At 36.5% G+C, this 26,969-nt stretch overlaps 3 protein-coding genes across 4 annotated transcripts; 1 reads left to right on the forward strand and 2 right to left on the reverse strand.

Annotated features, from left to right (window-relative positions):
- Nucleotides 1–403: 403 nt before the first annotated feature.
- sirt5 (sirtuin 5) lies at nt 404–10,512 on the reverse strand. Its single transcript, XM_051874822.1, has 10 exons — nt 9,906–10,512; nt 8,530–8,655; nt 8,293–8,426; nt 6,942–7,013; nt 5,755–5,908; nt 5,462–5,549; nt 4,436–4,489; nt 2,890–3,013; nt 1,288–1,403; nt 404–1,062 (listed from the first exon to the last, which is right to left on the reverse strand). The coding sequence occupies exons 2-10, from the start codon at nt 8,627–8,629 to the stop codon at nt 990–992; spliced, it is 915 nt and encodes a 304-aa protein (XP_051730782.1). The 5' UTR covers nt 8,630–8,655; nt 9,906–10,512; the 3' UTR covers nt 404–989.
- Nucleotides 10,513–11,061: 549 nt separating this feature from the next.
- On the forward strand, nt 11,062–19,031 carry ftr85 (finTRIM family, member 85). Its single transcript, XM_051874814.1, has 6 exons — nt 11,062–11,739; nt 13,766–13,861; nt 14,001–14,234; nt 14,315–14,474; nt 16,641–16,700; nt 16,801–19,031. Exons 1-6 carry the CDS (start codon nt 11,401–11,403, stop codon nt 17,331–17,333), a joined length of 1,422 nt encoding a protein of 473 aa, XP_051730774.1. The 5' UTR covers nt 11,062–11,400; the 3' UTR covers nt 17,334–19,031.
- Nucleotides 18,677–26,244, reverse strand: si:ch211-121a2.4 (transmembrane protein 205). 2 transcript variants are annotated; one of them, XR_007926791.1, is made up of 5 exons: nt 26,085–26,244; nt 25,093–25,242; nt 24,203–24,366; nt 22,007–22,407; nt 18,677–21,642 (listed from the first exon to the last, which is right to left on the reverse strand). XR_007926791.1 is itself a non-coding variant. In XM_051874828.1 (4 exons), exons 2-4 carry the CDS (start codon nt 25,190–25,192, stop codon nt 22,105–22,107), a joined length of 567 nt encoding a protein of 188 aa, XP_051730788.1. In that variant the 5' UTR covers nt 25,193–25,242; nt 26,085–26,244; the 3' UTR covers nt 18,677–22,104. The 2 variants fall into 2 exon arrangements, 1 of the variants encoding a protein (XP_051730788.1); XM_051874828.1 differs by having other exon boundaries at nt 18,677–22,407.
- Between the last annotated feature and the right edge of the window lie 725 nt (nt 26,245–26,969).

Here is a 26,969-nt window from a genome sequence, read left to right on the forward strand (position 1 = left end):
ATTACATTTTGCAGCCAACTTTCATATAAAAAAACTAGAGCTGAACGATTAATCAAAATTATAGCTTATTAATCTAAATTATAGTTTAATGTGATTATCAAATGGCAAATGCTCCAATTAAATTCAATATCTGAAAAATCAACAAAATAAATGTTAGTATTGTCATTTTTTTTTGTATATTTGTACTGTAAAGTAAAATATATTATTTTTCTTAAATACTATTTTTCATTTAATAATTTATAATTATTATAAATACAGCAAACCTAGAATTTTTTTTTTTTTTTTTAATCACATTCTGAATCGCAATCACAATTTTTTGAATCTGGGAGGCAAAATAAATAAATAAATAAATCACAATTAGACCTAACTTAAACCAAAGAATTTAGAGCAAAATCAGTCATAATCAATCATCAGGCTCATGTGCCCTTGAATACTTTATTTTATGGTCATTTAAATCAAAATAAATGCATTTCACTGGTCTCTAGTCCTACTTTCAGGGTTCCCACAACATTTGACCAACGAATTTCCATGATTTTTCTAACCAGTTATTTCTAGATGATTAAATATTTTACAGTGGATCATGATACAGCGGATTTACTCATGACAGAACTTTCCATAAGTTTTCAAGACTATCAATTTCCATGACTTTTCCTGTAAATTACAATTATAAAATTAATTTTTTTCCAGGTTGTCCAAGACTGTGGGAAGACCGTAAACGATCTACCCAGAAGTTACTCAACTGGAACAAATTTACTAAGAACCTAAAAAACACAACTTTCACAAAACTGCTGCCACATAGGCCAAGCAAAGACATTATTTAAAATTTAATTTCAGCCAAATTTTGCTGTAAATCTTCATAGATGAGCACAGCACACATAGGAAAACCAATCACATGAAGGCATGAACCAATCCCAGCGCGTGTTCATGTGCTCTCAGTTAAAGTGCTAAATGCAGTGGGCATGAACGGATGGGTCATGCCTTCTTTCTCCTTATATGGCCTCGCTCTTGTGCTGTTCCAGGGCGGGAGGCAGTGTGGTGCAACAAGGACCCTCAAAGTGATATCTGTTGGTGAGAAACACATCTCAAATAAACCACACGCAGGTGTTCAATTTGTTTTGTGAAATCTATGGCTCAGTGTTTGCTCAAATGCGACAGACGTCAAAGTCCATGCGCACGTGGAGGCTTGTGTGCGCTAGAGCAGCTATGAGTTTTCCTCTTAAATGGGCTGACTGAGAGGCATCTCTATGACTCATGTAAAGAGGTAGTTTGTGTATTTGTATGTCTTACTTAAAGCTCTCAGTAGCAGGTGTGCACTCCATGTTGAATTCAGCTACAGGCACTCCTCTACCCGCCACCTGAGGAGCAAACATGGCCGCTGGGTAAACTATGGAGGAGGTCCCCACCTAGAGACAGGAAAACAATGTGACGCACACAGAATACAGTTGGAGATGACAAATTCTTTATGTAAATGTGTCAAAATACACACACCTGTGTTTGGAATTGATGAGATTTTGTAGTAAATGTTTTAGGCAGACACTCTGTTCTAAAACCTAGTGAGTCTTGTAGCCTACATAGGCAGCTTCCTTCTTAGGCGGCATTCTAACTATCACAAAAATATAGATTTTTCGATACATAGCGATACTAAAATATCTGAAACACTTCCAATACTCATTTTCCGCAGAACAGACACACAACACCAGCTGCTCTTTCTCTTTCTCTCTCATCTCTCTGACACACAAACCCTCCTCCCCTCACTCACTCGTTTCATTTGATCCGGATGAATATTGTTGGTGTTACAGAGCTTGAATTTTGTTGTGGGATTGTGCATAATTTTACTCATTCCTGCAGATCTTGTTCAAGTGTGCACAAATAAAGCCATCTCTCAGTACTAAATTCTTTTTCGCTGCTTAAACGGTCAAATACACACAAAATAATGACAAATGCCGGCCTTTGTGAGTATTCACGTAAACACAGTTTGTTTTAAGTGAACGTAAGCAGTTGAGAAAGAAAACACATGTGTAACAGTATAATGGACCTGTGCGTCAGATCTTAAAGTGACAGCAGCCTAATATACCTGCTGCCAAATTATGAGATAATATTAAAAATATCTAAATGGCAGTTTTTCCCCATGGTATCAATGTAAAAATTGTGGCCAATGAAAATGCTGAGTGGCTAGTAACTTTGGCAAACCAATAGCAACTGTGGCTGGTAAGCAAAAACGTTAATGTCAAGCCCTGGAAGGGGGCGAAAATACATTTTAGAGTATCATTTGTATTCAGGTTATGCCAGTGTTTCATGCAATGAAAGTTAAAAACAAACATGTTTTAACCGAAATCAAAATGTACTCGATTTTTATAGAATAGTATGTGAGGAGATACATGTGAAGACTACACGCAAAAACAAACTCACATGAAGTCCGATTCATGAACAAATGACTCATTTGAGCAGCTTCTTTAAATGATTCATTTCCTCGCATGATACTGGTTTCAGGAATCAGTCTGATGAATCCTTCACTGAATTAAGTTAACTGAATCAACATATGATTCACTGGAAGTGTTGTCCATTCTGAAATTAAGCAATTTTTGCATACTGAAGGCTCATGAAACTTTACTTAACATAATCTCTGACTAGAACTGATCTCTGCTAATTGATTCTGGTGGAGTCTGATGTTAGTCTGTTGCTAAGCTAGCAGCACAATACTTCAGTAAGCTAAAAATACATGTGATGTGATGCTAATTTTGGATTTCTCCAAAATAAAGTAATAATGTTACAGCTTAACTTCTGGCACAGTCTTGATGCCCATAAATGCTTTCTAGGTAAACAGCTCAGTAGGTAGGTTCTGTAATAAGTAGGTTCTGCAATTTTATGCATTCATGTGTGATCACTCACCACTAAGCAGAGATCACACTTTTCCAGCTCCTGCTCCACAGCAGTGAGAATATCTGAATCTAAAGTCTCTCCGAACCAAACCACATGAGGCCTCAGCAAGCCGTTACAGCCCCTCCTTTCACACCTACAAACACAAAGTACAAAACTAACATCTCTGAACATGAAACATTAGACACATGGATATATGCTGCCCACTACTGGAGAAAAAGTGTTACTATTCTCAAAAGCTTGATTAAATCATTTCTATAGTGATCTTTTTTAATTTACCCCTGAAGTCCAGCTACCTTTGTCAGTCCTAATTTCGTATTACATGGCTACCCTCTCTCCCTCTCTACATTAAACAGCCTTACAGTATGTTTACAGTGAAGTAAACTAGAGGTCTGCATTCCAGCAGCATCTGAGATTTGTTGTGGCACAGGACATAATTCCTGATTTGTAGGCAGGAGCGGGTGACGTTCCTAAAAGTTGTTAGTGAAAGCAGACTAAGAGTTAATAATGCAACTACACTACATTTTTTTTCATGTTTTTGAAAGAAGTCTCTTATGCTCAGAAAGGCTTAATTTATTTGATTAGAAATACGTTAAAAATGGTAATGTTGTGAAATATTATTACAACTTAAAATAGCTGCTTTTTATTTGAATATATTGTAAAATTTACTCCTGTGATGGCAAAGCTGAATTTTCAGCATGAATATGCTGATTTGGTGCTCAAGAAACATTTCTTATTATTATCAATGTTGAAAACAATTGCTTAATGTTTTTGTACAAACCATTAAAGAGTTTTTCAGGATTCTTCGATTAATCATTTTGTAACAAATGTAAATATCTTTACTGTTATTTTGTTCAGTTTAATTTGTCCTTGCTGGATAAAAGTATTAATTTCTAAACGGTAGAGTAATTTTCAGTTCCTTGCAAACTAAACAAAAAAAAAAAAAATGCAAAACAGATTCAGATTCTGAATAAAATCTGAACAAACCCATGCAAAAGGTTTTGCAGACTTCCACACAACTATGTTTATTTAAGGGTTAGTTCACCCAAAAATTTTAATTGGCAGTTTGATACACGCTCCGAACCACTGATTCGAAACAAAAGATTCATAATGCTTCGAAGCTTCATGAAGCAGTGTTTTGAAATATCCCATCACTAGATATTGTTGAATAAAGTTATTTTATTTTTTTGGTGCACAAAAGTATTCTCGTCGCTTCATAACATTAAGGTTGAATGACTGTAGTCACATGAACTGTTTTAAATACGTCTTTAGTAGCTTTCTGGGCACTGAAAGTGTAAATTAACTTGCGGTCAATGCAGGCCACTCTGAGCCATCGGATTTTATCAAAAATATCTTAATTTGTGTTCTGAAGATGAACGAAGGTTTTACAAGTGTGGAACGACATGAGGGTGAGTAATTAATGACAGAATTTTCATTTTTGGGTGAACTAACCCTTTAAATATTTACCCAAAATAGCTGTATTTCACAAGGTGCCGCAATTTCTGACCTATTATCACGTTTAACTGATCTGCATTTAACAATGAACACACTCACAAACCTGGGCAGATGCTCTACTGGTATTCTGGCATCCTTGGCTTTGGGGTCAGGCTCTCTGAGGATTAAAAAAAAAGACAATTCATAGTTTTCACTTGACGTCACACCCTTATAGGAACAAAATATGTGGGCAAAACAAGGCTTTCCTCCATTGCCCACCAGTTATTTTTACCAGGTTTGTGCTAAGTACTAATGTAGTTAGACATTAAAAGTGATATTAAAAGACCAATTTCAATATACACCTTATCAATGATGCATACTATGTAAAGGCAAGCAGATGAACCCAGAATATAAACACAACAAGCAGTTTCTCATTAAGCGTTTTTTCCAAAGAAAACCATTATAAAGAAAACACAACCATTTAGCATGTTGCATTCATATTCTGGGCTCATCTGCTCACCTGTATATATAGTATGCATCTTCAATAAGGTTTATATTGAATGTGATCTTTCATTAAGGGACTAGTGTTTTTCATGTTAAGCGTTTCAGAACGTCACACTGTATTTAGTGTGATTTAGCTTAATAGCCGTATTTTCACCGCAGGAACTTTCTCCAGGAACTAGGGACTTTGGGGTGTTTCGACTGCAGAGACCAAGGTCTAAATGAAGTTCCCACCTCAGGAAGTCCCTGCTCGCGAGGTAGTACCACCATTTTAAAAGTCAGTTGCGGGGCATGCAGTAAGAGTTGTTTGCTATTCGAATCAACAATGGAGTTTAAAAATTACGACTGATGGACCGATGACGAGGTTCAGGCTTTATTAAGCTAATATGCGGAGGACAAAGTCCAGCGGGAACTGGAAAGTCATGCACAGTCCTACGTCACCGGACTTATCTGCCTAAACTTCACGGTACTTTAGACCGCGATGGAAACACAGACAGCAACAGGTCTGGGGGAAAAAAGTTCCTGGGAGAAATTGTTCGGGTAATTTCGGTGGAAACGTGGCTTATGAATAAGGAGCATATAAGGAGAGTGCAGTCTCTTGTGATTTAAATATTTGATGAAATAATGATGTGTTTGCATGAGCTTTTACCCTTTCCCCTCCAGAGCAGGGCAGATTGGACTCTTGTGGTTGGCTTTGACTTCTCCACAGCTCATGCAGCGAGTTTTAAATAGACTACCTAGAGAGATAAAGAAAAGAGAGAGATCAGTTGAAGAGAAGAGCCTCAATTAGAAGGATTGATTGTTTAGAAAGATAGGACAAGAGCCCCACCCACCAAATAGATGACCACACATTTTCAGTTCTGTTTTTCAGATTTTAGCTAATAATAAATGTACTATAACAGTGACATGATCCAGTCCTGGTTTGAGTAGCCGTTGTCTCACCATGGATCTCATAGACATGTTTGGAGCCAGCACGATGGTGCAGTTCATCGATGTTCTGAGTGATGATCACAACAGAGCGCCCCTGCTGGCTGAGACGGGACTCACACTCCGCTATCGCCAGATGTGCTGGGTTCGGCATCTTACTGCGCATTACCTGCAGATAATATGTTATTAGCATGCAACCAAACACTAACTTTTATTTAAAGGGGTCCTTGATTATGATTTCACTTTTTTAACTTTAGTTAGTGTGTAATGTTGCTGTTTGAACATAAACAACATCTGCAAAGTTACGACGCTCAAAGTTCAATGCAAAGGGAGATATTTTATTTTAAATAATTCTCTGTTTAAGGACTACAACAAACGGCTGGTAGGGACTACAATGAGCTTCTTCCCAGGTTGGTGACATCACAAACCCCAAAATTTACATAAACCCTGGCCCTGAGAACACACAACAAAGGGGGTGAGGAGCAGCAGCTCATTTGCATTTAAAGGGACACACACAAAACGGCGTGTTTTTGCTCACACCCAAATAGGGGCAAATTTGACAATCTATAATAAATGATCTGTGGGGTATTTTGAGCTGAAACTTCACAGACACATTCTGGGGACACCAGAGACTTATATTACATCTTGTGAAAGGGGAATTATAGGTCCCCTTTAATGCTAATTATATTATTAGCTGTTTAATTGCAGCTCCAGTGTATAAATATCTACAGGTACTTAATGACCTGTGATGTTGAAAGTATTATAAAAAAAAGTTGCAGTATTATAATATAATCAATTAATTAATTTGTATAATTTAACCTTACAGAAAAGCAAATTGTGCTTTGTTGTGGTATCAAAGCTGGTTTCAAGTATTGTGATATTTCACTGGTATGGAAACCTACAACTGAATAACTAATAATAGAAATAGAAATAGAAAAAAAAAAAGCAAGCATGCAAATTATAATTGAACTATTTTTCCAGAAGCAACTCCACCCTCATGTGGATGCTGTTTTAATTTCAGGCCCAGAAATAAACACTTTAGATTCCTCACTGCAATTGTAAGCATGCAAAACATGCATACAGATATTTTTATTTTACTACATTATCAAATGTATGAATTAATACTACAGTGAATTGATCACTGAAAGGAAAAAATGCCATTATGATATTGGTAGCCATTTAGTCAGTAATGTGTGACCCACCTCACGCCTGTAATGGTAAAATTCCCATACTAATGAAGGATCTCGAGAGAAAGCTTCAGGGGTTGCCAAATCCTGAAAGACAAAAAGAAGTGGAGAAACCAAGAGATGGTCCTTTTAAATGAATACCAATAAACAGTTACACATCCCAAAAATATATTATATATATACATATATATACATACACACATTTTCGTTATTATCAATGTTTACTTGCGTGCATATGTTGTGACTACAGTATGTTACCGTTTATGGAAGCCTGACAGATTTTGTCAGATCTGTCAAACAAATGTTGAAAGTTTACAGTCATTATTTACAATGCAACATGTAAACTATGTTTTACAGGCCTATTTGTATATGATTCTGAAACATAAATTAAAGAACAGTCATGCAGTTTAATATACAACAGGTAACCTACTACTGCACCTTTTCCACTACTTTTCAAAGTCTTCAATGATTCACAGATTCAATGAGGCGTTTTACACAGCGAAGGAAGACTTCATTGAGAAGTGCATTTAGGCTTATTTATGTTGTGAAATAGAGCTTAGTTACTCATACTCACGCGGTTACTCAAGCCTCAAGCACATATTGTTGTTGTTGTTTGTTTTGTTTTGTGGAAAATGTCTTTTTAGATCCTTCAAAGTTTATGTGTGAAGAATTTAAATATGTTTAATGTATTTTTTTTACATTCACAAAATTTTATTTTTGTTATTCTGCTTTCTGATCATTTATTTTTTCTAAATATTTTTTCTAAAATAAAATTTCATTTTTAAATATAAAAATAAAATAATTTATATATATATATATTTAATATTTTAAAAATATATTAATATATATTCAGATAATATTTTAACAATTTGTTTTAGTATGATGATTGTTATTTAATTATTATTATTTTGGAAACATTTTTAATTTAACTATCTAAATATTATTACATTTAATATTTTCCTCACACAGTATAAATTGATATACAGCTGTCTTTATAATATCAACAGTGTCCCTCACAAGGCGTCCCTCAGCATATTTGGGGGTGCTTAGCATCAAAAAAGTTTGAAAAACCTTGGTATAAGTCATATATTGTAATTAGGTTGCTAAAACAGCTTGCTGTTACAGGAAATATTTTACCTTCTTTTGTATATTGTCTACAGATATACATTGAAAATGTCTGTGTGTGTGTGTGTGTGTGTGTCTGCGTGTGTGTGTCTGCATGTGGTTCAGGTAAAATTGCAGAAAGTTTTCTGTAAGGGTTGTGTTTAGTGTTAGGAGATAAAATATACAGTTTGTACAGTATAAAAATCATTATGTCTATGGAAAGTCCCATAAAACATGAAAATCCAACATGTGTGTTTGTTACCTGCGCCTGCCATTTCCTCCAGTAGCCCCCCTGTCCTCTAAAGGTTGGTACACCACTCTCTGCACTCACTCCAGCCCCCGTAATGATAGCAATGTGCTTCGCTTTAGCAAACTCCTCACGAAATTTTGTTAAATCTGCAAATAAATATAAATTGTATACCATTTAGTTCACAGGCATTAACACAACATCCCCAAAAATCTTTTCAGCAATATCCACTTAAAAGTGCTAGTGTCCTACTTGAGCTGGGTCTGGCCATCTTTGGAGAGTTCCAGTTCAGTCTGACTGCCGCACACAGGTGAGAGGTCAAACCCCTACACATCAGCTGCCGCACAATCATTGAGGGTTAAATGTCTTGCTGCACAGCTAGAAAATAAAAAAAGTATACCTATAAACAACCCAAAATGCAATGTACTCACCAGTAGACATACACAGAATCAGAGAATGAGATTAAAGCACTTCCTCTTTCTGTAAGTAAATGTAGCTTTACTAGAAAAGGAGGCGTGTCCTAAAACTAGTTTTACAAGTTGGGAAATTCTGGAATGATATCCTTCTTCCATTCATACTCTCACAAAGTGAACAAATGTTATTACGGCCCTATGTACAGCTTAAAATAAAAGGTTTGGTTTAAAGAAATTATGACTGATATAAATATATAACCCTTTGTTGTGCAGCACTTTTTTGACAAAAAAATAAAATAAAAAATGCATATTCTCGTTATATTTAATTACATTTTAAAAGTTTGATTATATTATATATATATATATATATATAAAAAATTGAAACTCACATTAAAAACAATATTTATTATGATTTATAAATATATAAATATCAAAATTATTTTTATGGTTTTTATTATTTTTGATGTGAAACAACAACAAACCTCTGTAACTATTAATTTGATTTTGATTACATAAACCGAAAGATATTTTTAAAACAACTTTTGACATTTTTAATATTTTGACGCCCCAATGTAAGCTTTTATTTCAAGTCTGTTAGGAACGATGCTCTTTATTTACAACCTGTTAAGTTGCATAAGAAATAAAATCATGCTTTGGTAAATTATGAGATAAAAAGTTGAAATTATGACAGTCATATATATGAGATGAAAAGTCATAATAATGACACAAGTCATCATACTTATGATATAATTCAAAATTATGACATACTGTCATAATTATGAAAGAAAGTCATAATTTATATAATTTACAATAATTGACGTTTTAATCTCATAATTATGACTTAGTATGTCATAATTATGAGTCATAATTTCAACTTATTTCATAAATTACATAAATTGTCAAAATTATGACTTTTTGTGTCATAAAAGATGACATAAAGGATCACAGAAAAATGAACAGAGAACATAACTGGGCTAGTCCAATAATTAAACCTTTAATAAACATATGTGGACCTTTAAGGACGTTATTAAAATTGACCACAGCTCTGCAGAGGTGCTAAATTCGCAAGGTAAAGACTAAAAGTTTAAGTATATAAACTCATTTGTAGTTTGACAAACACTTGGCGGGTCAAACATCAACAACAAAGCAGCAGAATGATTTGCCACAAACACACAGCTCCCTCTAACAGAATGAAAGGAAAGGCTTGACCGTTACCTGCGTATGTTGCGCTGCCTTATGTCACAGATTGTGTAGAAGTGGAGCAGAAGATGAAATCTGTATTTGTTTCATTCACTCAGTTTCTGTTATGAGCCAATGGAAGACGGGTGCGCTGCCATCGGCGCTGAGACAAAATTGCACGCACCACACGAACCATGCGACGACAAATGTTACTAATAACCTCTGAGGGGTGTTTGGTGGCTCAAAAAGCACAATCGCCCATTGAGTAACATTCAAACCCGTGAACCTTTTTTTTTTTTAGTTATTAACGATTCATGTACACTATGAAGTATAAAAGTATAAACAAGCTCACATCAATGATTATTATCTGACAAACAAACAGAAAAGTCAGCCACAGTAGTTTCTATAAAATTACTTTAGAAACGCCATACCAGTAATTACATTCGACTGTGATTGGTCCATCCTGACCATCGCGGAGAAAAGTAACTGTTACCACGTGTCTATGCGCTGCTTCAGCGGCGGTCGGAACAATAATTTGCACCTGAATGATCACACTGAGAAACTAATAGCCAATAAATTGATATTTCAAAAGTGGATATTTAAAATATGAACATTATTATTTATATACATTGTACTTGACCAATAAGAGAAAACGTCTGGGCCGCTACACCCCGCCCATTAGAACTCACCGGTAGTGACGACAGTGGGTTATGTTAAGAGCGGCCTCTAGTGTGGCGTAGATATTACTGTCAGTGATAAAAATAAAAGAAAAACAAAAGCTTGAAATATAATAAAGACGCTGATTTCATCGATATCCCGGTATGTTAAAGTGAATTTAATATTTAAATTATGGTTATAAGAGATGTATAATCCCCACCGTGCCTATCTGTTATCCATTCACAATCTTTATTCCTTATAATTCACAAATTGCAAAGTTTTCTTGGCATTCAAAATGATTTGAACATTTATTCCAACACTTAAAGCAGGTTAAAAAAGGAATGCCTTAAAACTCTATAAAGTTCTTGCAATACATATTGATTAACTCCCCTTAAGCTTGATAGATAGATAGATAGATAGATAGACCCTATATGTTTGTGCACATTACTTATCAAAAATCCACACCCTCTTCATTTGGAATAAATAGACCTAGTGCAAACACAATCCAGAAAACATCTTGTGAAACATAGTCATTACGCACTCATTCATCAGTGGACATGAACAGACACGCACTGGAACAACCACCATGATCCCTGGATCATCTTTCCAGAAGATTTACTTGTGTACCTGAAGCTGTGAGTCAGTGCTTTATGAAGTAAATATTAAAATACTCTTTTCGAAACAACAACAACAATGATCTAATGACTTAATAAAGCCTGTGACTCCTCTGAAACATGACCACAGTGACACATTACACAATGAACTCCTCCCATTACAACCTCATACAGTCACTAGTGGGAGGCACATTTAAGCAAATGCCATACTCTCTCCACAGAGCTGCTGTACAGTCTGTCTTTTACGTTAACTGTAAGATATGGCAGAAGAAGACGCTGGTATTTTTGTCAACCAGGAGCAGTTCAGCTGTCCCATCTGTATGGATCTTCTGCGAGACCCCGTAACCATTCCCTGTGGACACAACTACTGTATGGAGTGCATTAAGAGCTTCTGGGAGCAGAAGAACCAGAGGAAATTGTGCAGCTGTCCAGAGTGTAGGCAAACTTTCTCCCCGAGACCTGCACTTAACAAAAACACGCTGTTTGCTGAAGTTGTTGAGAAACTGAGACATACTGGAATCCGGTCCCACACCATACCTGGAGTTAAGAATGATGAAGACATTGCAAAAGAAAAGCAGGACCTCGTCATGTTCTGTGAGGTGTGTCTGACTTCTCATCTGACTTTAAATGTGATGCTAAAACTTTGTAATAACTTGTCCTAATAAGAGGATTAGCTTTTCTTTTAACTTTCATGAATAAGTCAGTAGTGAACTGGTAAAGATCAGTAGTTTATATACATTGAGCCTCAAAAACACAGTATTTAGCCTAAAGAAAGATAACACAAGTATACATTTTATTAAAAAAATAAGTTTTAAATGATTAAACTGTTTCTATTTGAATATTTTTTAATTTAATTTAGTAAATGTAATTTATTCCTGTGATGGTAAAGTTGAATTTTCAGCAGCCATTACTCCAGTCTTCAGTGTCACATCATCCTTCAGAAATCATAGGTATATATATATATATTATTTTAACAAAACTGCTTCACTGCTTATTTTTTTCCTAATTACAATAACAATTCAAGAGTTTCATTCTTTTATTTAGGCTTTTTTCTTCATTATGATAAAGGAGATCTTTTTATTTTTGATGTTATGCTTTAAAATACATCAAAATAAATGTTAATCAGAAATTAAAACATGTTCAACACAGAAGAGGTGTGTTCCAACAATAAGTTATTGTATGTAGAACCTTAAAGGGTTCTGTCAGCCGCTTTATATATGTAACCTTTTAGGGGATCCCATCTTGAGATAATGTTATGGATTTATATTAATTTTGTTTTAATTTGTTTTTTATTTTAATGTAATTTTATGAATTAAACAGCTCGTAAATATACTTTATCACTAGAAAAACAAAAAAACAAACAAAAAAAAAACATTAAGCCTAAACATGGATATATTACGCAATCATTTAAAGGGGACCTATTATGCAAAATTAACTTTTATAAGGTGTTTGAACACAGATGTGTGTCCACAGTGTATGTAAACAACCAGCCTATAATGGTAAAAATCCACCCATTCCTTTTATTATAATCTCCATAAATCATAAACAGTCTCTCCAAATGAGCGGTTCCAGCCCCTCACTGCAGAACACACGAGATCCAGCAGGGGGCGGAGACAGGTAAGATTAGGGATATGTAAAGTGGGAGGAGTTGGATCCAGATCCAGGGGGTGGAGAGGGGTAGGTTTAGAGATATGTATAGGAGTTGGATCTAGACCCCGCCCCCTGGATCTCGTGTTCTGCAGTGAGGACCATCTCAGATTTCCCCCTACTCTTATGTAAGAAGCCCCGCCCACGACTGCTGACGGACTCTGCCCTATAAGCTTAGCTCCTCCCCTCAGTGAGCTGTACACAGTCCGCCATGTTTATCTCCTCGCCAAAGCATTCAAGTAAGAAATGTATTCTTATTAAAGCTACCAAAGTTATTCAGTCAAGAGCGGTGAGTGATTTTATGTTTTTCTTTTGTTGTTCGGTTCATATTAACAGCAGTAGGTACTGTATATTACGCTGCTGTCACTTTAATACACAGACCTAATATACACATGCGATTTCTTTCCCTGCTATTTATGTTCACAGACATAACCGACTGTGTTTATGTGAATGTTGTTTGTTAATGACATAACCTTGTTTGTATTTGACAGTTTAAGTGCAATAAGACATGATAGAGAACTCAGGACGTGCCGTCTGACAGGCAGCTTTCTGTGTGCGTGTTTCAGATGTGTGCGCTCAGAAAACTATATATCAGAAGTTTAAACTGATATTGCTTTAAAACACATGCAAATAATAAACTTTCATGATGATGAAGAACTGCGGTGTCACAAAAGCATGACCGCGATAGAGATGATAATCAAAACCACACAGATGTTTTATTTTTTGGCAGAGTATCTGAGGCACGAGTTGTACAGGCTTAGCCCTCTTCTGGAAAATGGGGCGGGGAACAGCAGCTCATTTGCATTTAAAGATACATGCACGAAATCAGCATGTTTTTCCTTATACTCAAAAATGGGCATTTACAGCATGGTATAATAAATGATCTGTGGGGTATTTTGAGCTGAAACCCAACTGAACCTCTTTTTCTAAGAGGGTATATGAATGTTTATTTATGTGTGTATCATCTCTGGTCTGCAGCAAGAGCTTAAGCAATTACAGAGGAGATGCCAGCAGGTCATAAAGGAGCGCGAAACAGAGCTACAGGATCTGAGTCACGCCGTACTCTCCCTCAGGGTGAGTCCATTACTGCCAGGAGGATGTGAGAAGCAGGATGGTGTGGGTTATGAACTTATAAGTAAGAGACCCATTATGGGCAGAAAGGTTTTACAGTCTTGGACTCATCACTTCTCTGCTTCTGTATGTTGTCAAACAGAGCTCTGCCCAGGCAGCGGTGGAGGATACGGAGAAGATCTTCAGTGAGCTGATTCAGGCAATTGAAGCTCTGTGTTTCGAGGTGACAGAGATGATCAAAGCGAAGGAGCAGAAGGAATTAGATGAGGCGCATGGATTTATGGAGAAACTAGAGCAGGAGATCGCAGAGTTCAAGAGGAGAGATGCTGAATACGACACGATTGCACGCCTTGATGATAAAACTCAGTTCCTCAAGGTAACATCAGCGCTTTTGGGCAGCTAAGTACTTGTCATCTGTGATTTCGGTCTAAGAGTTTATTTCATTATTACCCTCAGAGTTATGAAACACTGTGTAGTCTGCCAGAGTTGGTGACATCTCCTGCAGTTCTAGTCAATCCAGACTTCTGTTTTGAGATGGTGTCAAGAAAACTCACAGTTCTGAGTGAAGACATTAAGGATCTAGGCCAGAAAAAATTGGAGAAATTATCGAAAAAAGGTGAGTCGTCAAATGAATATGTTTGGAATAGCATACTATTCTTACTGTTCCTGCAGTATACAGTGTGCATAGAATACTTAGTCATATACTACACTTAAAGGTGCAGTAAGTGATTTCTGAGAAGCTCTGTTGAAAGTGGATCTGCCCGAGAAGCACAATACACTTATAGCCAGTCACCACTCATGATGGGGAGGAGAGAGAGTGAGCCAATCAGCAGTAGGGGGCGTGTCCACTCATTATGGGGGAGGAGAGAGAGTGAGACAATCAGCAGTAGGGGGCATTTCCACTCATGATGGGGGAGGAGAGAGAGTGAGCCAATCAGCAGTAGGGGGTGTGTCCACTCATGATGGGGAGGAGAGAGAGTGAGCCAATCAGCAGTAGAGGGCGTGTCCACTCATTATGGGGGAGGAGAGAGAGTGAGACAATCAGCAGTAGTGGGCATTTCCACTCATTATGGGGGAGGAGAGAGAGTGAGCCAATCAGCAGTAGGGGGTGTGTCCACTCATTATGGGGGAGGAGAGGGAGTGAGCCAATCAGCAGTAGATGGCATTTCCACTCATGATGGGGGAGGAGAGAGAGTGAGCCAATCAGCAGTAGGGGGCGTGTCCACTCATTATGGGGGAGGAGAGAGAGTGAGCCAATCAGCAGTAGGGGGTGTGTCCACTCATTATGGGGGAGGAGAGAGAGTGAGACAATCAGCAGTAGTGGGCATTTCCACTCATTATGGGGGAGGAGAGAGAGTGAGCCAATCAGCAGGAGGGGGTGTGTCCACTCATTATGGGGGAGGAGAGAGAGTGAGCCAGTCAGCAGTAGGGGGCGTGTCCACTCATGATGGGGAGGACAGAGAGTGAGCTAATCAGCAGTAGGGGGCGTCTCCACCCATGATGGGGGAGGAGAGAGAGTGAGCCAATCATGAAGGCCTGAAAACAGACGCCAAGGTTGCGTTTTTTCTGTTCCATATTTGAGTAACATTGGTTTTGCTGTTTCACAGATCAAGATATGCTGTTGTTGTAATGTTAGCTTTAGTAACAGGACAGTTTTGAGTGTCATTGTTTGCCTGGAGCTGGTGTGCTGTTGGTGAATAACAAACAACTCCTGCTTGTATATACTCTTGTGTACTGTATGTTCATTTTTTGTTCTTCCTTGTTGTTAGTTCATCATCTTCAACTGTATTTTTGGAGAAGCATTATTCTGCTTCGCTTCAGCTATGATAAAGAGACATCCACTCTTGCATTGTGTGTTTGTGCATTTTGGGGGCGGAGCAATGAAGGGAGGGGCGTGTCTGTTTGGGTTGATTTTAAATATTAACAGTGTTTCTCAGAAATTGCTTACTGCACCTTTAACAAAACAGGCAGTTTACAACAGACAATCCCACAATGCACTCCATTTGACTTGATCTTACATTTCCAACGTGACAAAAGAACCAGAATCTGATTTTATTCATTATTTGATAATACTGGCAAAAGTCTAATTTACATTAAGATTTTTTTTCGTTTATTTTACAAAATTAAAAAAAAAAAAAGATTGCATTAAAAATGAAAAAGAAAATTAAAGCTTATTTCCAAGATGGATGCCAGTCACATGCATGTGATGCAGGTCAAGTGACAATGTTGCATAGCAATCTATTGTTTAAAACAACTAACATAAAATAATTGTTTTTAGTTTTTATTTATTCATCTGTCTGTCGATTTGTTTGTTTAATGTTTTTTATTATTATTATTATTTTTTTTACAAGTGGAATAAAAACCATTGAATTTAACATTAAAATAACATTAAAACATCTTATTTACCAGAGGATAACTGGATGCCACATGTGATGACATCTTTTGAAAATGAAATGATGTGTTTGTTTATTTATTTATTTACAAATTAAATGAAAAATGATTGAATTTATAATTAAAAAGAAGAATAACTTCTTATTTATGAGTTGACAACTGAATGCTAAATATGATGAGGTCATGTGACGACAATATTGTATTGTTTGAAATGTTTATAAAGTGTGTTTCTCTTACTATTAATATAGAATAATTGTCAGTATCTAGTTCATACCGGATTCAGTGAATACATGCAAGTATTCCAAACATTATAAATGTAATAACAAGTTGAAGTATAATTGTACAATAAAGTATGAATGTTAAAAATGCTAATTATATATTTTTTTATTAGTGACAAGCCTCAAGTTTATTCCCACCCCTGAACCGAAAGTCAGGGAGCAGTTTTTGGAATGTAAGTAACCGACACACCCACGCACATGCAACAGAAATCAGTGCAATCGACAACAAAGTAACTGTCAAGTTAATTCATGTCTTGCGTCTCTGGATTTCAGATTCGGGTCCCCTGACTCTAGACCTGAACACGGCTCACAGAAACCTCAGCGTCTGCTCAGAGAGTGGAGAGGTGACGTTCATCAAAACATCTCTGTCCGTTCCTGACCACCCAGAGAGGTTTGACAGCTATTACCAGGTCCTGTGCAGAGAGAGCGTGTCCGGCCGTTGTTACTTCGAGGTCGATTGGAGCGGGAAGGGTCCCGTGCACATCGCCGTGTCCTATGAGGACATCAGCAGGAAAGGAAAGAGCACCCAGTGTGCATTTGGACACAACGCCCAGTCCTGGAGTCTGGTGTTCTCTGAGGATACCTACTCATTCTGGCACGGTGGAAGGGAAACTAAGATTCCCAAAATGCAGTGGGCTCACAGGACTGGCGTTTATGTAGATTTCTCGGCCGGGATTTTGGCATTTTACAGCATCACAGACTCAATGAATCTCATCCACAGAATTCGGACTGTGTTTGCTCAACCGCTCTATCCTGGCTTCAGGATTAACACTGGGTGCAGTCTGAGACTTTGTTATCCACTTTAATGGCACAAAATGAGTTTATTTAAATGTTTTATACTCAGAATTTGTCCTCTGCATTTAACACATCCAGTTACTGCATACATATTAGAAGTAGTGAGTAGTAAACACACACACACTGCAAACCGTGGACTAACACACCCAGAGCAGTGGGCAGCTTTCTTTTTTTTTTTATGACCAGCTCGCTCTCATGGCATTTCAGAACTTTTGCGTTTTGGCAAATTTGCAAATTAAAAATTTGCATCTCATTTGCACAATTTTAAATAATCTGCTTACAGTTAGGATTAGGGAGGACCTTTATCGTTAAGATTTTATATTTTTAAAAGTCACCATGAAATCAAAATTGGCTATTCTTATTTCTAATGGAATATTGCAGATTCGTTATAAATAATTTATCCATGCACATATATATATATATATATATAATTTATGTGCCCTTGTAATCTATAATCAAAATAACTTCCCCTCCCTCTTGCAGCAACATCTCTTCTCTGATGATGTGTTTTCTGGTGCGAGGGCGAGGCAACCTGTCACTCACATGAGATCGACCAATAGCAAACCACAACCATCTAATCAATTCCACATGGACAAAATCAAGTCCCGCCCTAATTTTTTTTTTTAATTCGAAAAGTTGTTTCACTCTGATATACAATATTGTGCAAAAAAGGCCACCACCAGCATTGTTGTTTTGGCAATGGTGTAATGACCTTCAATATTTATTTTTTGGTCTCTTTATTAAGATACAAACAGAGAATAAAGAAAATATGTACACAAAATGTAAAAAAAAAAAAAAAGGCTTCTAATGGTGGCCTAAGACTTTTGCATAGTACTGTACATCACAATATGAAAGAAAAGATTATCGCAACTTCTGTTAATTTGTTTTTCTACGAATCACATCGTACGAATTCATACAAAATCGTCACCTCATTAAATAGTTACATTTTCTCTTGAGATCAGGTTGTAAATGTACACGAATGTTAGACTTGGTTAGGGGTGCCAACTTGAAATCTGTAAACAAAAACATTTCTGGGACCTGGTATAAATCAAATCCAACATCAACATTTTTTGTTTTGCTTTTGATATCTCTGTTAATGTGCATTACCTGCTTATGGTCATATATATGGCGATAAATATCAGTTTCAGTCACATGAGCACAATCAGCATCTGGGACCAGAACTGAAGTGACAAATATTCCTATATTTACAAAATGTTCAACATGTTCTTATTTTAGTTCTTTTGTAGTTGTTTGTAAAATATATTTGCATTTAGATACCAGTAAAATATGTAACTAAGTACAAGGTCTCCTTGACATTACATTTACAGTGTGGGCCTGTTGAGAACAAAAAACATAAGAATCTAAACACAATTTATTTGAAAAAAAACAAAACAAATAAACATTCAACCCATTTCCATATATAACTGCAACAGCTTTACATTCATCACAGATTCAGACATTAGTCTTCATTCTTGAAGATGACGTGTAAATTCTGCACAAATTACAAATGGAACAAACAGAAGGTTGTTTTGACATTTCAACTTCCACTGTGATGTTTAATGCCAAAAAGACACACTTCAGCTTTACATAAAGGGATTTATTACCTTTTATTCAGACAGACCCAGCTAACAAAAATACGTTCCATGAATGTTTTGCTAACATGCTAACGTTCACATTAAATTATAAAAAAAAAAAAAAAAAAAAAAAAACTTTATTTCTGAATGTTCATAACATCCAGTTTTTTAAATGTTTTAAAAATGTTTTTTTATTGGTTATGTGAACATTAAGGGAACATTCCATTTGATCATTTTGCCAACATAAACAAGTATGCAACATTTAAATGAATGTCCAACTAAACGTTTCTTCTATGATAAATAATGTTTTTGTGCTAACATTTTCAGAACATTATTAAAGTCGAGATAACTTTGAAAGAACGTTTTGTTAATGTTACTGGAAGAATGTTTGAGAGAACCTTGACACAACGTTAGTTAATATTCTGAGAATGTTAGCTGGGGAACTGGTAATGCACAATTTTCTTCATCTACTACTTCATCTAATACCCAGGAAATAATGAAACTTCAGCTAAAATTCCATGGAACTTCAATGACACAATACAAGCACAAAACTGTTCTATATTTCATTCCTTTGACCATATTATACTAGATGATATTTAACACTAAATATAATCATTAACAGGCTCACTGGGGCTGTTATAGCTGCCAGGTCATTTGCATTGATAACATATAGTCAATCCCTATTTACAGGGACAAACCCAAAGCCTCACCAGCATCTTGGACACCGTCATACAGCATTTAAAAATGGAAGATATCACTTTGCAAGGCACTGTACAGTAACTGATACACAAATATGATGGACAGACAGCAGAAGTGTAAAGCGACTGAACACAGAAGCTACATTCCAAAAGCAAGGTGTAGCCATCATAACAATAGTGCTTTTTATCTGAATACACACAATTTTATATGACTAACACATTAGTGAGGCACATCACGTGTGATTCACAAAAAAAAAAAAAACACATAATGTGTCATGTACACCCAAGGTAGTCCGGTTTGCTGTTGCTTAACACCTGTAAAAGTTAAAGGCACAGTGTGCGAAAGCGGTCAAACAGGACATAAACTGGTTTCTGTTGAACCTGTCATGACAAAGGTCAATTTGATGGTTTCAGATAGAGAGCATCTACATCTGTAAATGTCTCTTAAGAGCAAATATAAATGAAACAATGCCTCGTTTTAAAACGCTGAACACACTTCATGAACCAAGCTGACATAAATATTCTGTGAAAAAGATTGGTAAGATAAGTCTCTTCTGCTCACCAAGGCTGCATTTATATGATCAAAAATACAGGGAAAAAAAAAACAGTAATATTGTGAAATATTATTACAATTTAAAATGGCTGTTTTCCATTTTAATATATTTTAAAATGTAATTTATTCCTGTGATGGTAAAGCTGAATTTTCTCCAGTCTTCAGCATGTTAGAATGATTTCTGAATGATCATGTGATGCTGATTTGCTGCTCAAGAAATATTTATTATTATTAATCAATGTTGAAAACAGTTGTGCTGCTTAATATTTTTTCAGGATTTTTTGATTAAAAAGAACAGCATTTATTTGAAATAGAAATTTTTTGTTTACTGTCACTTTTGATCAATTGCATCCTTGCTGAATAAAAGTATTAATTTCTTTAAAAAAATAAATAAATAAAACTTACTGACCCCAAACTTTTGACAAGAAGCATATATTTTATGCTTATATATATATATATATATATATATTTATTGTCACAGCTGTAGTCAGTGCACTGATAAATACTACACTGTATACAAAATAAGAATATTTGTTTGTGAGGCAGCTGAGAGTCATTAAAGGCACAATATGTAATTTTTCGCCACTAGAGGTCGCTTATTCATGTCTACAGCCGGTGGAAAAGAATCTGACAGAAATCATATTCGTGGATGAGCTAATGTATTAAAGATTTATTAACATTACTGTAGTATGAAGCAGGGTGTTGGAGCGGACAAGGCTGCTGGAGCGATTGCTAATGAGAGACGAGCGCGACACACGGCTCGAGAGCAGTGGAGCTTTTATGTCGCAGTCGCCACTTCCGCTTCTTCCGGTCAAGCGTATGTGGGGTAGCGCAGCGCTGTTTATCATATTAGATACATTTGAGTGTTAAAAGTTGTTATAATGCTACTTTGCGTTCACTCGGTGGCTGCTATGAGACACTTGTTGCACACTGCAGTAAGCTAGATCGATATTAGTCATGGTAAAACATGGTACTCGCTGTAAATCAAGAAAACGAGATTTAAACAATTGAGCAATATAACATGATTAGTTTTCTGTCAATGAATGTATCCAAACAGTTGCTCACCTGTCTATTAAAACACATAATATATTAAATTGATGTTTCCATGGTTTCTACAAAATAAAACCAGAAATCAAGGGTAACGCAGGTATGATGTCTATGATTGATAGACGACGCACGGACATGGTCCGTGTCCTGGTTAAAATGGCTTATTTCTCTGAAAATAAACATTTTTGGAAACATTTGGGTTAATGTAAGTACTCAAAATATATAACATTGTTCTAGTGGTTTTTGGATATTTGAATCCAAAAATCTTACATATTGTGCCTTTAAAATTCTTATATAACATGCATGACCACAATCTGTGGTACAACTGGTGCTGGGTGCATTTTATTTAAGCTCTATTTCAGCATTCAGGTGAGAGCATAACTAGCATATTGTGTTAAAATGCAGAAGTGCAGTGAAAGATTGTGCGTGATCAGTCCAGGAGGAAAGGCTGTTGAAACAGAGAAATCAAATAATTTGATAAATTAATTTGTTTTGTGATAGAGTGAGGTTGCTTTTGTTTAGAAAACAGAAAATGTGTGCCATAACGACTTCTAGAATGAAAAAAAAAAGTTTTGAAAATATAATTCCACTTCCCATTTTTGTTCATTTCAACTCGCGTGTCATTTTTTTCCCCATTCCTCAAGCATGCAGAGTAACATCTTTTAAATTTAAATATGCACAGTCATTATCTATAACATTTACAAAAAATATTCTCTATACACCATATATCTATGCTAAAATTAGCACAACAAAGATTAAAAAAGACAATCCATTACAAGAATGACCAGATTTGTCAGGAAGTAATCCAGTACCTGAGAGCAGGTCGTCGCTGCCGGAGTCACACAGACACTAACCGAAGGTTTTGAATTGCATTATGGGCGTAGAACTCCACTATATTATAGGAAGGTCATCAGAGTGTGGTGAGGTTTTCTGCCAGGTAATACAGACTGTATCCGTTACATATGATACAGCAGAGGTTACAGAGGGAGGACAGCAGGTGATACAGCCACAGCCGACCACTCAGCTTTTTGTACTTGTGGTCCGTCTCACAGAGCTTGGCGTAAGCTTCCCGATTGGATGAGAGTCCGATGTCCTGACCCAATCCACAGGCCTGCTCAATCAGGTGCATGTCCGCCATGATTTCGGAGGTCATCTGACCAAACCACTGGGCATTTACTGCCGCCACAGTCACACAAACAAAATAAATGAAGATCTGGGGAGAAATCAGAAAGCCGGTGGAATCATAAAGGTTAGTTCACCCAAAAATCATCATTTATTCACCCTCATGTCATTACAAACCTGTATGTCTTACTATTTTCCATTTAACAAAAAAGATATTTTGAAGAATGTGCTGGCCGCTCTTTTCCATGCAATTATAATGAATGGGCACAAAAGCATCGTAAAAGTATTGGGCCTCATTCATGAAACACAAGCAGAACGAATTTTTGTGTAAATCGTTCGTAAAGCCGTTCTGACTCGCAATTCTGACTTTCTTTTATCAGAATTACGAGCTTATATCATGCAATTCTGACTTTATAACTCTCAATTGAGTTTATATCTTGCAATTCTGATAAAAATAAAAAAAAAACGTCAGAATTGTGAGATATAAAGTCAGAATAGCTTGATAAAAACTCACAGTTGCGAGAAAAAAGTCAGAATTGCGACTATATCACGCAATTCTGACTTTATAAATCTCACAGTTGCGAGAAAAAAAGTCAGAATTACCTTTTTTATTTAGTGGCGGAAACAAGCTTCCATACATTTTTTTTTTTTGAGAGTTGAAAACACTTCAGCTTTGGGTAAAACACAGCTAGCCAATCACTTTTTACCCAGACGTCCAATCACAGTGGAGGAGGGGTGGGACAAATACTACCGACCAACCACCCTCCTTGTATAAACACAGAACAATGGAAAAGTTAATATCGCTGGTTACTGCATTTATATATTCAGTAACATTGCTCAAAATGAGATTAACACGTTACTGCCGTGGATATTCCAAATCACAGCAACCACAGCAAGAGTCTCAGCTGGAAAATCCCTGCGCCTCCAAAGCACTCTCAAGCGCCACCAGCTGGCCATTTTAAGAAGATCACCAGGCATTTTTTCAGCTGGCTAAAAACTCTTTGATGGACACACGTTAATTGAATATTTTTATTCATAGGCATATGGCCTATATGGTCTGTTTTGCATTTATGCAATATAATGGAGCCAAATCTGAGAAGGGAGTCCGGAAGTTCGTTCCTGAACATGTAAATTACGTAGTTGTAATTCATAGGCGGGGATTATGCTAATTGTGAATGAAGCGTGCAATCGTGCCCTACTTAACAAATGAGTGGAATTTATTAACATACACACGTTTAACTATCAAATCTGATGTTTACGAAGCATTTGTGAATCCAGAGGAGAGCTTTAGGGAAGGTCCATTTTACACGCAAATTACTTTGAATTTACTCATATTTACGAAAGGTTCTTGAATGAGGCCCATTGAATGCGAGTCGACTTTTATGGCTTCAGAAGTATATACTGTAGCACACAACAGCTTTGTGTGAGAACCATATTTTAAATCTTAACATTCACGAACTCATGAGAGAAGTACAGATGCTAGATTTTTATCAATCATTCTTTTAACTTTTAGTCAATAAATCAGCTGAGCCAGTTCACAAAACCAGTGATTTGTTAATGAATCGGATTGATTCAGTTCAAGTTCAATTCACTGAAACAAAGATTCAGCCACAGCAGTTTTCAGCTCAATAGAAGGGAAGATTATCAGTCTCTCTCAATTTTCACATGACTTCAGAAGACATATAAATATCATCCTCAAGTGTTTTATGCTGATCTTGTGTCCTTTTTGAAGCTTTAGTCACCATTTATTGTAACTGAACGGATAAATGCGACAAGCACGTTTTTCAAAATAGAAGAAAGGAAGTTATACAGAATGACCATCATTTTTAGATGAACTATTTAAGTAACATGTTTTCACATATATGGGAACATTTTGTTCTGAATACCTGGAAGGCCTCTCTGTCATCCAGCATGTTGCTGGGATGGTACATGGCGAAGATGGTGAGGTTGAAGAAAGCGCAGGCTGAGCCGATATGCAGGTAAAACGGGAAGAGCCGGCTCTGGATGAAGCCAAACGTGTGTCGGTTTAGATGGTTGTCCATCACAAAGCCTGAGCAAAACAAAAATCAAGTAAACCTTAAGTACTGTGCATATTATAAACCTTGTTTAAATTTGTATGAATATATTCATGTATAAAACTACCCTTGTGAAAAAGAAGTTCACTTAGCATACTTTTAAAAAGAGAAATAATATACTTAGGTGTAAACTGAATGTGATGTTTTCAGACACTTGACTACGTTATTTATAATTAAATAAAGTTTAAATTTATATTAAATGCAATTAGCTGAACTTTAGAGTGCTTTTTGACCCACTTGAGTAGTACATCTTCGTATAATTTCATAACTAACTTCTACTGTCTTTGAAATATAGTTACACATTTGTAATCACGAGGTTGCAATTTAGTAAATTTAAAATATTTTAACTTGAAGCAATATTGAATAACAGATAAAATGATAATGAAGTGCTTTATATGTGCTTTAGTATGTTAATCAACACAAGTGCACTTCTTTAAAGCACTAAAACTAAACTTTAAATTAAAACTTTCAATTTGACATTATTACAAAGTGCACTATTTTTTTTTTTTTGTACTTAAGTGTGTTAAGAAACTGAAAGTGTACTGTCTTTAAGTACACCTAAGTGGCCTATTATTACAGTATATTATCTTCAAGTAAATGATTTAAAATATATACTTTTAAGGTTTGATGTACACTACAATCATTCCATTAATCCATCATTTGCAATCACTGCCAAAAAATAAAACAGTGTCCACACCTACCTGATATGAAGGTGACCCATATCTGCATTCCCCAGAAGGTGGAGAGAAACATGAGGTGAAGGAGTTTAGCAGTGACAGGAGGCTCTCTGTCTGCAGACATTGTCACGGGCACACTATTGTCTTTCACCTCCCTCACTCACTGCCACTGTGCTGTTTAAAGGTGTGACACAAAAATCATTCTCAGATTTATGTAAGAGTTAATTAGTCATATGCAAGTCTTATGTCATGTACTTGATGTGATGCACACTACAAAACACACTCTGCATTATAAACAATAGAGGTGGAGGCATTCACCTTTCACCCACATGAGTAACAGGGCATACCATAATGGGACAAACCTTCTTAAAATAAGATCTGCCATCTAATATAAATCATATCAGGCACACTGACTGCAAAAGGTAAAACAGATTAAAGGGATTGTTCACCCTCATCATGTTGTAGAATGACAACGCCATTCACTTCCATTGCATAGAAAAATATGCCAAGAAAGTGAAAGCTGACTGAGGCTATCAACCTGCCAAACATGTTCCACAGAAGAAAGTCATACAGGACATGAGGTAAATCATTGACAAATCTTGATGTTGGGGTGAACTGTCCCTTTAAGAATCGTGTGTGTGACTGCACTGCACTACTTGTGCTCTTATTGTGCAAAGTAACGCCATGTCCAGAATGTAGGCTGTGTCTCAAAACCTACTGAGCTGCCTACCTAGACTGCGTTTTCGGTTCTGTCTGCGCCTATAATGCCCGTACGTATTATCTATGTAGGTGGCTCACTAGTTGTTGAGATACAGCCATGATGTCCAAACACCTCAAAAGCTTCCTTTTAAGCACCGCGACTCTTTCCAGCTGAGGAAAATCCTTGATGTTTGAACTGGCACCCAACTCACAGTACAAGATTTCTGATGCGTCATGTGAAACCTACACCTGTAGGGATATGAAAGGCTGGATATCATTACAGCCACATGCTGTCACCATGATGTCGATCTACTTACCAGGACGATCAGCCGTGACTATGTAAATCGTTGGTGGCCGGTTGCGCGTCACGTTGGCCAGAACACCATAAATATACGATGAAGGAGGAACCGGTCTGCAGCTGTAGTAACTCTCGGACTGGCAGTCAGACCGGTGGGCGGGGTTTATGCGTTTATGTGTACGCGGTCGGAGTTGTTTGATGGGCGTGGTTTGTGAATGTTCTGGTTATTGTCGGGCGTGGTTTTGTATAGGGGTGGGCGTGCTTTATGTGGAATTTACACATATATGGGGTCATTCCATAGACTTCTGTTGTTTTTATATACAGCTTGTTAGCCTATAACAAAACCGTTTGAAATAATAATAATAATAATAATAATACACTACATTTAAAATAGGTTTTGTCAGATTTAGCTCACTTCTGGGTACACATTTGTCCTGAAAAAAAAAAAAGGTTAAGTACACACACACACACACACACACACACACACACATACACATTTAGCTACTGAAAATTCTGTCATTTATTACTCACCCTTGTGTCGTTTCACATCCATAAGGCCTGCGTTCATCTTAAGATAACAAATTAAGATCTTTTTGATGAAGTCTGAGACATTTCTGTCTCTCCATAGAGATCCAACGCAACTACCACTCCAAGGTCCAGAAAGGTAGGAAAAAGACATCATGAAAGTAATCCATGTGACTCCAGTGGCTTAAACTCAATTTTATGAAGAGACGTGAGTGCTTTGTTTGTGCAAAAAAACATAACTTACCACTTTATTTACAAAATTATATTATCCAAAGTGTGTTCACGCAACAATGCCAGCTCTAACATGAACACAAACACGCGTGCGTCGCAAAGCTCTCGTGAACACTCGCGTTGAGTTGACGTGCGAGTCTGAACACAA

This window comes from Ctenopharyngodon idella, chromosome 20, assembly GCF_019924925.1.
Source record: "Ctenopharyngodon idella isolate HZGC_01 chromosome 20, HZGC01, whole genome shotgun sequence".
NCBI classification, from domain to species: Eukaryota; Metazoa; Chordata; class Actinopteri; order Cypriniformes; family Xenocyprididae; genus Ctenopharyngodon; species Ctenopharyngodon idella.

Coding starts and splice junctions, on each gene's coding strand:
- si:ch211-121a2.4 (XM_051874828.1), bottom strand. CDS start 25,192: ATGTCTGCAGACAGAGAGCCTCCTGTCACTGCTAAACTCCTTCACCTC. Junction 24,367..25,092: donor ATGGGTCACCTTCATATCAG/GTAGGTGTGGAC, acceptor TGTTTTGCTCAG/GCTTTGTGATGGACAACCAT. Junction 22,408..24,202: donor ATGACAGAGAGGCCTTCCAG/GTATTCAGAACA, acceptor ATTTCTCCCCAG/ATCTTCATTTATTTTGTTTG.
- ftr85 (XM_051874814.1), top strand. CDS start 11,401: ATGGCAGAAGAAGACGCTGGTATTTTTGTCAACCAGGAGCAGTTCAGC. Junction 13,862..14,000: donor ACGCCGTACTCTCCCTCAGG/GTGAGTCCATTA, acceptor GTTGTCAAACAG/AGCTCTGCCCAGGCAGCGGT. Junction 16,701..16,800: donor CAGGGAGCAGTTTTTGGAAT/GTAAGTAACCGA, acceptor TCTGGATTTCAG/ATTCGGGTCCCCTGACTCTA.
- sirt5 (XM_051874822.1), bottom strand. CDS start 8,629: ATGATTGTGCGGCAGCTGATGTGTAGGGGTTTGACCTCTCACCTGTGT. Junction 7,014..8,292: donor GGAGGAAATGGCAGGCGCAG/GTAACAAACACA, acceptor TTTGTCTTTCAG/GATTTGGCAACCCCTGAAGC. Junction 1,404..2,889: donor AGTGTGATCTCTGCTTAGTG/GTGAGTGATCAC, acceptor TCCTGTCTCTAG/GTGGGGACCTCCTCCATAGT.